The 11814-nt window shown below is 44.0% G+C and overlaps 1 protein-coding gene across 1 annotated transcript in view; it reads left to right on the plus strand.

The window, feature by feature from the left end:
• Ptprm (protein tyrosine phosphatase receptor type M) overlaps positions 1 to 11814 on the plus strand; it is a 627614-nt gene that overhangs the window by 487928 nt on the left and 127872 nt on the right. The window contains exon 16 of the mRNA XM_028762235.1: positions 2780 to 2967. Coding sequence (XP_028618068.1) covers positions 2780 to 2967 — 188 coding nt within the window. The remainder of the gene's footprint in view (positions 1 to 2779; positions 2968 to 11814) is intronic.

Below are 11814 nucleotides of genomic sequence, written 5' to 3' on the forward strand. Positions count from 1 at the left end.
TCTCTACTATGTTAACGTTTCATTTTCACTTGCAAAGACCCAATTGTCATGGAGAATTTAAGTCTATTTTATCTCATTTGCTTGCAAAAACAAATGAATGGATGGGATGGATGGATGGATGGATGGATGGAGACAGATAGACAGATAGTTGGTAGACAATAAACGGTTGAGCCTTGAGCCTCCTCCATCTCAAAAATACAGCATCCATTCAAAATCAGTATTTTCAACTAATTCATTAATGAATATAGAGTTAATTCTGAATTCTTAGAAAACCATCAGAACTAACATATTCAGAAACCTCCCTGATTCTTTCATCTAAGACATTATTTTTAATTGTAGAAAATTGTTGATGGGTAACTTTTTAATATAGGAAACGGATGACATGGGGCACTGTTTATCAGTAATAAATCATTTCAGCAGTCAGAGAAAACTGATTAATTGCTCGTTTTAGTAGAGTCGGGAATTTCTAGCAGGAGAGGTGACCCAGTTTCCCAATAGACATAGCACACAAGTTCCCGTGGACACATCTGTGCCAGAGAACAGCTCTATCTTTCTGGGGGGGCGCAGTGGGGGACATGGTGGTGTGGAGATGTCTGAAAAGATGTCCCATTCTAGAGATGAGGCCAAGGCAATGGAGAAACACAGGCAACATTGGCAGCATCTGTGACTCTGAGGCCTTAAAACTCTAAAAACACCCAGGCTTGGGAGCAGAGTATCACCAGATTCATGGTATATCCACTTGAAAAACCCTGAGTCCTTTAGGTGGTGTTTCCGCTCAGCCACAGTGAAAGATGAATTAATTGTACTCACTACACAAAATGTAAAAACAAAGAGAACTAGAGAGGCACAGAGGGGAAAGTAATTAATGTTCCATTTCTTTTAGTATTTATACAGAGAAGAGCTTTTCTATCAGAGGAACTAGGAGCCCGTGTATTGAGTACCTCAGCAGGGACCCTGAGTCCTAGCTGATAACTCAGCAGTTGCCAACAAGCAGATCTGATATGCAAATTCCAGGGGGGGAGGGGTTACTGGTGACTATTAAGACGGGAGCGAACATAGACCTTGCTAAATGTCAAAGCAAATCCAAATGAAAAGCAAAAATGAATCATGAAATCAGCTTCTCACCCTTTCTTTATTTTGTTTCTTTTCGTGTCTTTAGCCGCCTCGTAGTGACTGGGGTGCCATTTCCGCCACGGCGACATAGCTCCACCCCTGTGTACCACCCTCCATACCATGCATCCCCAGGGGCTTTGCAATGCACACAGAGCAGGGTTGCAGGGCAGGCACTAAGTTCCTTAGGACTAAGTAGAACACCCTCAACAACAACAATAACAAAACTCATTAAGAACAACTACAGCTGAAACCCCTGTTTAATATGTAACACCGAATTCCCAAACATCCCCACCCTTTCTCACATATTTTTATTACTTACACGTCAAATTGATTTGATATCTCCTTTCCAGTGACTCTTAGCACTGTGATTTCATAAAGGCCTCCCTAGTTCACGAAACCATGAGAGGGATTCAGCATTTTAAGGAGTTAATCCATAAAAAAAAAAGTTTTGAATCAAATAGCCTCAACTGAACACGTCTGACTCAAACATTTTTTTTTTAGTAGATAACACTGCTGCGGTTCATTAATCTAATTTACTAGTCATGACCCATTAAAATGGAGCCTATTTAGGCTCCTTTGACCAAATTTCAAAATTTTCTAGTACAATTTGATTGGCTTTGCTCAAGAAATTTAAAAGACAAATTCGTTCCATACAGACATCCTTTATTCAGTTATTTCTCGGTTTATAGGGGATGAAAAGCAATTTTATACTATTTTTAACCTCCTTTTTGTTATTGGGTGCTTAAATGAGAGACCTCCACCCTAATGCAATGGCAGAGTTGAGGCTCTGCCCTCTGACCACCTCTCAAGAGAGAGAAAGTTTAACTGGAAGGCTAAAACACAAAGTAGAAGTGCCTGTAGTTATCCACACAGACTGTTGCTTACATCCTGTCTCCTTTTTCTCCTCCTCTTCTCTCCTGATATGTATCTGCTTTAAAGTGCCAATCAATGGTAAGTTCCCCAACTGGCCCCTTGGAGAAGCTGCGGAGGGAGTGCGGGAGTGTGCGTCTTACTCATAGACTTGACAGAGCCAGTGTGCTGCCCTGTGCTGGCCTGCATGCTTGCTGTCCTAGACCATCCTATGTGTGATGTGTTGGCCCGCAGTGTTTCGTTAAGTTTTCTGATCCCAGAGCATGCAAAGTAACTCATCAAAACATTGCTCCCAAACCACGCTCCCTCTCCTTCTCGGTTTTTTTTTTTCTCTCTCTCTCTTTTGATTTCCTGAACTAAGTGCCCATCCCACCACTAGCTTTCTTTGCCAAACCATTTTGTGCACTTTTCTTTTGCTCATTGAACATTTGTAGAGTTCGTTTATTTCATCATTCAAATGAGTTAGGTAACATTTGGAAGTGTACAAGCCTGGTTTCGCGCCAGGTCTTGATAAAGTTTCAGACTGAAACTTTCGCCGATTTACCACGGAAATGCTGGAAGGAGCATTTGCTGATGAGCTTTGCAGAAGCAATATCTCGTTTGGACTGCTTTGTAAGAGCAAAGCCTTATTTCTAGCATATTGCCAATCCCACCTAAACCTACAAACGTGTAACTTTTGTTTTCTGGCTAAACCATCTTAAAGTGGAGGGATGTCAGCAGCCAGCTTGTTAGCGACCTGTGGTCCTGACTCAGCCCTCTGGTTCACCCTCCTTTTCTCCTTTGTCTTCCTTTCCAGATGAGACCCACACTATGGCCAGTGACACCAGCAGCCTAGCACAGCCCCATACTTATAAGAAGCGCGAGGCCGCCGACGTGCCTTATCAGACTGGGCAGCTTCACCCTGCTATCCGTGTGGCAGACCTCCTCCAACACATCACTCAGATGAAGTGTGCTGAGGGCTACGGCTTCAAGGAGGAGTATGAGGTGAGCCTGGGCCAGCAGCTGGCTGTCAGCATATTAAAGAAGCTGCATGGATCCTGAGAGATGCCAGACAGGTGGCCAGATAGGGGTGAGACTTAGACCAAGTTCACGTGTGTTCAGTGGGAAAAAAAACCCGTTTCACATTTTACTTCCTTGTGCAGAAACATACATTGGCTTCAGGCTATCTTTTTCCTCCCCTTCTTTCTCCTCCTCTTCCTCTTCCTCCTCTGTCTCCTCTTCCTCTTCCTCCTCCTCCTTCTCTTCCTCTTTCTCCTCCTCTTTCTCTTCTTCCTCCTCCTCCTCAACTATTTTCCTGCAACTAAGTATGAAGTTAAATTCAAGTTCTGTACCTGTCTCAGGAAGAAAGTATCCACTTAAAGCCACTGTAGATCAACTAGGAAGTCACATTATAACAAGCAGACAGTAATAAAAGGACTGGCTATTGTCATGGCTATAACTTCTGTAGTTTCAACATCCAAGAGTGTACATTGCTGTTAGGGATGTTCCAGGGGACACCTGTCAGAGGCTTTTCTGAGACCATAGTATCCTCCTACCCTATATAAAGTGCAGAGTTTCCCTCCCTCTCAGCCTTAGTCATCAAGCAAATTTTGCTAAGAAACTCACTCTAGAATCAGAGGAAATTCTCTGACTTCACAACATTTAATGCAAAGTAGCACACCATCCCCTGAGTGTGTATGCAGGTGTATTGGGGGGGAAGTAGGAAGATTATATTGATTTTTGCATTAGCAACACAAAAAAGCAATCATAATATAATGTAATATAATATACTAAAATGTAAGCTTGTGGTCATTGTGAAAAGCATGATTTCTCAGGGTAGAAACAGAACTGCACAGGAATGGATTTCTAAGCCTTGGAATATGTTTTAATCAATCCCTTGTCTACAGAATCAGCCCACATTTTAGAAACATCTCATCTGGCGCTAGAGTGTTGTTCTGTGATTAGTTGTGCCTGTCTTTGTCATCTAATAATTTTATCGGTGCTTACACCTGCAAAGTGCTCAGAGGCAGCTCCTCTAGCCTGTCTCGGGGTTTTCAGCTTTAAGGAAGATAGGAATCTACCTTACAGAGTCTCACAATCCGGCTGAGTACCAGTCAGCACCTTGTAGGAAACAACACGTGGCAGTTTTCATAGATTGGCATCCAATTCCCAGGCTCCACAGTTAACACTGGGAAACATTTTATGACTTAAGTGATATATACCACACTAGCCACACCAGAGTGGCAGAAGGGGACCCAGCAGACTTTATAAAACTTGGTGCCAAATTTTGGAGGAGGTGATGCATGTGATTAATGGCTTTGTGCTTTTATTTTTTGTTTAATTAAGAAAAGTGTTTTATACAATATATTCTGATCATGCTTTTTTCCCTCCCCCAACCCCTCCCAGATCCTCCCCACCTCCACACTCACACAACTCTCTGCCCCCTTTTCCCCTCTCTTTCTTTAAAACCCAAAACAAAAAACATACATACACAAATAACCCACAAAAACAAAATATGAAGTATATAAGCAAAAGATCAATAAGATTAAAAAACCATCCAAACGAAGCAATATGAGACAGAAAAATACCATTGAGTTTGTTATGTGTCAGCCAACTATTACTGGGCACAGGGCCACCCCTTATGTGTGGTTAATATGCCCAGTGAAGACTGTTGGATAAAACGTTTTCCTTCACAAGCAGGTTTCAGTTACAGACATCTTCTTGTTTAGACGTGGGAGCCCACGTCCACATCCCCTTTGTGGTCCTGGGACTCTGTCAGGTTTGAACCTATGCAGGTCCCGAGTGCTGCTGCAGTCTCTGTGGGTTCCTGTGTGTCTTGATGACATGATTTCCTTGATGTTGTTCATCCACTGGACTTCACACTATTTGTGCATAGCATGATGGAGACATCCCATCTAGAACTGAGTGTTCCAAAGTCTCTCACTCTGTACACTCTGTCCGGCAGTGGGTCTCCATGTTAATTCCCATCTACTGCAGCAGGTAGCTTCTCCGATGATGGCTGAGTGAGGCACTTACAGATGAGTATAACAGAATGTCAGTAGGAATCATTTTACTGCTGTGTCCCTGTAGCAAAAGAATTTGGTTTCCTTGGGTTCTTGGCCACCCTACCAGTGTCGGGTGTGTGCATTTCATGGTGTGCTCCTTAAATCCAATCAGAGAGTGGTTGGCTATTCCCACAATCTTGGATCTAGAAGTAGAGTAGTGCAATCATCAGTTACCTCTGTGTATCAAGCAATGTTCTGTATCCCACTTTACTTTGGACCTCAGCTTGGTCTTAGGCTGAGCTCTCTGACCAGCTTGATTATGAAAGATCCGCTACAAACAGCATCTGAACCACAAACAGTGGCTGAACCACAGCCTGTGGCCCGGAGCAGACACAGACATGCTGTGCCCAGCCACAGGTACCACCTGCTATGGTGATAGTGATCTGAGATCAGAAGATGGCAAAACCATGGGAATCTATCCCAGCTATGTCCCTCTAGAAAACGTTTACAGATGAAGTTCTGTATTTCAGCAGCCCTGAAATTCTTAGATTCACCCTTATCAACCCAATGTATAATTCAGTGAAATTGACAGCTTTTGCATATTGCCTCATGTACTTTTTAAAGGGTAGCTTAGGAATTAATAGGATTAAGAGTAAGACTTCCAAAAGCATTAATATCTCATGAAAGACAAAATTAGGTTATTGAGAAAACATAAGCCTAATGAATAGAGATGCTGTCTTAGCTCTATCCAATATTCTGCATGCAGATATTGCTCAGATGTTTATTGAAGATGTTAATGTCAAAGAGATTAGTTATAGGCTCAAATAACAATTCATAAAACAGCTGAGTCTAATTTTTCATGGACTATTTAAAAATACCTACCTTGTGACTATTGTAACAAACTATGGGAAATGCATATCTGAACACAATGCAAAATTTACTTCCCACTCAAATCTCCTGAGGATTGTTGATCTGCAGGTACAGACTCGGGTATCTTACACTCATCTTGAACATTCTCTGATTGACAGCTCATTGGGATTTGTTATATGTTAAAATAAAATGCCGTCTGTTAATGAATTTCAAAAAAAAAAATCTTCCACTTTCATTCAACCCACCCAGTGATCAGGGAAATGGTTTAAAAGCAAATACTCTTGAAAATGGAATAGTGGTCCTGGGTTCTATAAGAAAGCAGGCTGAGCAAGCTATGAGAAGCAGTCTAGTAGGCAGCACCCCTCCATAGCCTCTGCATATGGTCCTGCCTGCAGGTTCCTGCCCTGCTTGAGTTCCTGGCCTGACTCCTTTCAATGATGAACTGTGATGTGGAAGCATAAGCCAAATAAACCCTTTTTTCCCCAAGTTGTCACAACTTGGGGTTTATCACAACAGTAGAGACCCTAAGACAGCTAGATTTAGAACTGTAACAGGATTCACCCTTCTCACTCTTGCCTTGAACAGTGTGCTTCCTACAAATCTTGAGCAAGTTGTCTAGCCTCTATGACCCTCAGTTTCTTCATCCATAAAATGAAGTTAGTGAAATATCAGGCCTTTGAGGTTATGTGAAGATTTAAGTCATGTTCTATATCATCAGGACTAAGATTTTTATCAAGAATACAGCAATCTTTCATATGTGTGTGAGTAAACATTCAAGATGTTAGGAACTTAAGACAAAATGCTCTATTAACAAATTTATTGTGGTGAGTTGCCCGCTGCCACAGACACACAAGGGAACACTTCAATGCCCACCCGCTGTAAGATCACAGTGTGATAAAGGAACTAGGTCAGAACTGCTATGCATCTACTAACAACCTACATGGCCCCATAAATGTTCAGGGTACTATGAAGGACTTGGGTACACCTGAGCCAAACTGGGACAAGAGTGACTCTTCTCTAAAGCAGGAGTGGGACTTGTCACAATAAGCTGAAAGAGGGCACATTCCATGTAAACACAAAACAAGAGAGGATCAGTGCTCTGGAGAAGGCTCATGCATGAGCCACCATAGGTGTTAAAGACATGAGGGTCATGATCACTAAAGAGTTTAAGGTGTCATGCATGAGAAGTATGTATGTGCTGGTGGTCTACGAGCAGTGACTCCAGGAAGTAGGCATGCTCCTACTTGCGTGGATGGAGAGTTATTTCATAGAAGACTTAAGGAAAAAGGCATGCTCCTCCTTGTGTGGATGGAGAACTATCTCATAGAAGCAGCAGCTCGGTCTCTTAAAAGTTATTTCTCAGAGACACACAAAAGAAAATGAGAAAAAGGAGAAATGTATTTATGGAGAAAGTATTCCAAATGTTCTGGAATGTTTATTCTCCAAACCACTGGAGGAAAGAAGGCCTTCCATACTGAGGCGTTTCTAGGGTAAAAGGATAGAGATGATTACTCGGCTGTTTCCCCAACTCAGTGCACACAGACATTTGCTCTTTCTGCTTTTCTCCAATCCACAAGGAAAACCTAGTCACACACTTTGTTCAAGACCCCTTGGAATAGTGGCTTCCCCCTGCTTCTCTGCTCTCTGTGTTTTCCAAGTCAGCAATGCCTGGGAATTGCCCTAAACTCAGAAAGGCTTCATTAGCAAGCAAGTAGCCATACAGAAGTGTGTCCAAACAAGAAAGAAACATGCTGTGGAGAGGAGGCAGAGCCATTCTCAGTGCAGGTTCTGTATTTGATTTTGTTCTAACAAGATAGTCATATGGCACAGCTCACCAGGGAGACATGATAATTTGATTCAAAAGAAACCCCACTCGAATCACAATGAAGAAGCATGCTCACTTGAACGGAAGATGGCATATTGTCAGCAGCAAGTGGCTCAGACCTGCGGTGAAGACTGGAAAGGGCAGGTTTGGTTATATTGCCAGGAGAAATGACCAGGTTCATTCTTCAGAAAAGCAATGGCCAGTCTAGATAGACCACCCTCCCCTCAGTGGACAAATCTGTAGGATCCCCAGAAATGGGGAAAGGCTACAACTGCACTCCAGGGAGTCAGGAGAGGGTGTTGTGGGGCTCAGCTACCCAGTCATGAAGACTGGATGGCCCCTTGTAACCTGAAATTGCAAGGGAGATGTGCCATGACTCTGGAGCTCTGCCTAGATCACATGGCCTCTGTGCTAGGCAAGGGTGTGCTTGGTCACCCACTTTCCTTTTTCACCCAACACTGAAAGCAGGAAAGTGCTCAGTATTGGGGACAAAGTAGCCATAGCCCTGTGTAGTCAGCCTGTGGCATGCTCTCACTCATCCCCAAGGACTTTGTTCACTGAGGTTTGTAACTGGTTCAGAGTCCTTTGAGGAGCCGAGCAGGATGATGGTGACCTTCAGTAGCCAAGCACCATAGTGTTCTCAGAGAATGTGCTTTGCTCAATCTGTCCAATTGGATGAAGGAATAGCCCTTCCAGATAGGTCACCCCAAGAGACATACAACCTTAGTTCCTTTCTCTCTGAGGCAAGGAAGTTCATTTTCCTGTAGTAAAGCCCAAACTTACGAGAAGCAGAAGTCTTTGCACACTATTCCTCAAAATACCATGTTAATACATCCCACTGTATTTAGAAAAACACTGCCTCTCCTACTTACTTTCCTCATGTGTGTCTCCAGGGTACAAACGCTGGTCGTTAATTTTGTAACTGAATGTGGAGATTGTTCCTTCAGTCAGTTTAAAGCAGGGAATAGAAGACGGTCTGTTACACTCCACGGCAAATGAGTGTTCGTAAAGAACTCAGAGATTCCTCAGATGTGCCATCCCCTAGGTGTTCCATTTTAAATATTTGAGTCATCTCTCCTCCCCCTTCTACCTTTCCCCTATTTTCAAGTCAAATGTTTGGATCTGTTAAACAGAAGTACAATATTTTATATGTTAGCCTTGCAGCCTAAGAAAGAATTATCACCTAAATCTCTTCCCCACCCTGTAACATGCCTGGTTTTTCTTTGCTTGCCTCCCTGCTTAGACCACCACTTGAAAACCCCCGCTCTCTGCAGAGATCAGGCCCTAATTTCTTATCCTCAGATGTCTCAAACCGGGGAACATGAACCCTGGATCCTTAGAAGGCCTAGCATCAAACACCTGGCCCAGGCCCCTTGGGGTTACACAGCAGCTCCTCTGTTGGTTTTTGCAGAGGCAGAAGCAGGTGGAAGACAGAGCATTGTGTGTAACTGAGCGGCTGGAACCTCTTCGTGTGACTGTGCATCGCTTGGAGCTGGAGCACCTCCCTTCCTCTCCCTTCCTCTCCCTTCCCCCCTCCTCCCCCTCCCTTCCCCTCTCCTCTCCCCTACTATCCCCTCCACCTCCCCTCCCTCCCCTCCAGCCCACACACTTCTCACAGGTGCCTTTCAGTTCCCATTTCATGTTCTCCAGCACCAGCTGAGTCCATCAATTGCCACAATCAGTACAGGTTATTTTCCGTCCCACAGGATACTAAACACACAAAACAAAATCACCGAAAGCTCAAGTGGGGGAGGGGGAGGGGCTCCGGAAGGCCCCGTAGGTACTCTAGGAACAGCAACAGTTGCGCCTCCAGTGGAAGAAGCAGCCAAGTGATTTTGACGTGTTCTTTTCTTTAATGACTGTGTTGACAGTGAGCCAGGTCCATAAGGAAATGATAAAAAAAAAAAAAATTTTCTCTCTGAATGTTTGAGATTGCCTCAAGCTCTTTGGGCAAGTTAGTTGTATGTGTGTGTTTCTAGATACGTTCTTATTGAATAAAAAAAAAAAAAGTCTACCTTTTTTTCACGTTAGGTGCCTGTGTTGAGTTATAAAAGGAGGCAAGGTACACATGGGGAGGGTAGGGGAGGCAAGTGGGAGTTCCACTCTACCATCCTTTACCTCATTCCCTTGAGACAGGGTCTCTCACTAAACCTGAGAGTAGGCTGGCAGCCAGCAGGGTCCAGTGATCCTTTCTCTGCCCCAACATGGCTGGGATTACCAGTGTGTGCACAGCCACACTTTGCTTTTTCTGTGCATCCCATGGACTTGAACTCAGGTCCTCTTGGCTTGCTCAGCAAGTGCTCCTACCTGATGAGCCATCCCCACAGCCCGCATTTTTAAATAGTGCAATGGAGAGAACCAGCTTTCCTGTGTGCCCTCAATCTAGTTTTTCCCCAAGGGGGCTGCATGCAAGTGTGTATGGGGTGGGGGGTATTTTTACGTCCTGTTGTACTTTGTATCGAGTTCAAGGTCTCCAATTTCAGCTGACTTTAACTTCAGTTTCTTTGGCCCCGGCCTCCAGAGATGTCATGCAACAGCATCAACTTGAGGGAATTAGGTTGGACACTTATTTCCTCTGGCTCTGTCCTTCCTCTGACGTTGGCTCATAGCAGCTGACATTTTCTAATTTCTTTGAAGCACCTCTAGGAAACTTGGAAGCTGGTTCTTAGAGTTCTCTTCATCTTACCTGAGAGAGGTTAAACAATGTTCCCACTTGTTAACATGCTTTTACTGTCAGATGCCATCAGCCACGAGCATTTTCACAGGGGCCATGGACCTGAAGGGGGCGGGCTGACAGTGTGCCTGGGTCCCAGCGTCTGTTAGGCCTCTTTCTTGTATCCTTCATGCTTTGGATTATCTCTATAGAGTCATTGCCCAGTCACAAGGTCACGATTGCCCAGCCCCATGCTCTCTCCACATCACAGGTCACAAGTCCCATCAGCTTCCCCCTTGCCATTCTTCAATCTGTCTCCTCCTCCTGACTCCACAGCCTATTCCTCATCACTTAAGTGGGTCATAGGCCCTTCTCTTAGTGATCTACATTCTCCTCTGCAGAACTCTCTCTTGCCCTGTGACCAGTTTTTTTCATTGTAAGACATGAATGTCCTTACACTTGATTAATCTTCAAAAACCTATCAACTCTTTCAAAACCCCAGGAGGCAGTACAGCATCCTTGACCCCTCTGTATAGGCACCTAGCTCCTGCTTCAACCTCAGCTGCTTCTCACCAGTTTTCTTTGCTCAGCTCCAAGATTCCTCTCACTCCAGCATGCCTATAGCTCTGTGCTGCACCCATGTGTTGACATCTGCAGAGAGGCATTTCCAGCTCCTTTGCCCGAAAGATCTCTTCAGATCTAGCCCAGTGGGCCCCATCCCAGAAACCCTCATGTCCCCTTCAGAGGCAACAGTTGCTTCATAGTGCAATCTTCTCCTTGCTTTAGGCAACAGTTGCTCCCTAGTACAAGCTCCGTGCTTTAATAATAGTAACAGTGTAACTGCTAACACGATACACTTCCTGTTGCTTGATTTATTCTATAGCTATATGACTAGTAAGTGCATCTACGTGACTGTCTGACTCCTGTGTATTTAGACATGTGCACATGTTATGATAAATTATAAACATGGGTGTAACTGCCCATCAATCCAAATGCAGAAACTGCAGAAAATGAAAAGGAGTTGACTTGGAATCTTAGGAATTGCAGTTTTGGAGATACAGGCTCAGATATCTCTGAACAAGGCTGACAGTAGGAAGGAGCTTTATGTGGTTTGCTGGATGTTGAGAGAAGACAGGGACTATGTGAAGGAAGAAATAAAGGAAGATGGGCGCAGATGGGCGATGTCCACAAAGCAAGAGTCCATCTTTAGCTACCATGCCCAGTGTGAGCTCACTGCAGATGTCTGTATTCAGCAAGGCAGGGACCAGAGTTTACAGTCTAGGCAGCAGCTGTTGGATGCGAGTTCTGCCTTTTAAATGGACTCCAGGCTTCATTGTGGAATCTCTTTCAGGAATGATTTTGCCTTTTAAAAAAAAAATCTTTATTTTTCCCAACTATTAAAAAAATAGGTCTGGGGACACAGCTCAGTTGGTGGAATGGTTACCTAACTGGAGCTTGTTTGATTTCCAGCACCATGTAAATCGGGTATTACAGCACCT

This window comes from Grammomys surdaster, unplaced genomic scaffold (genome assembly GCF_004785775.1).
Source record: "Grammomys surdaster isolate TR1022 unplaced genomic scaffold, NIH_TR_1.0 132, whole genome shotgun sequence".
NCBI classification, from domain to species: Eukaryota; Metazoa; Chordata; class Mammalia; order Rodentia; family Muridae; genus Grammomys; species Grammomys surdaster.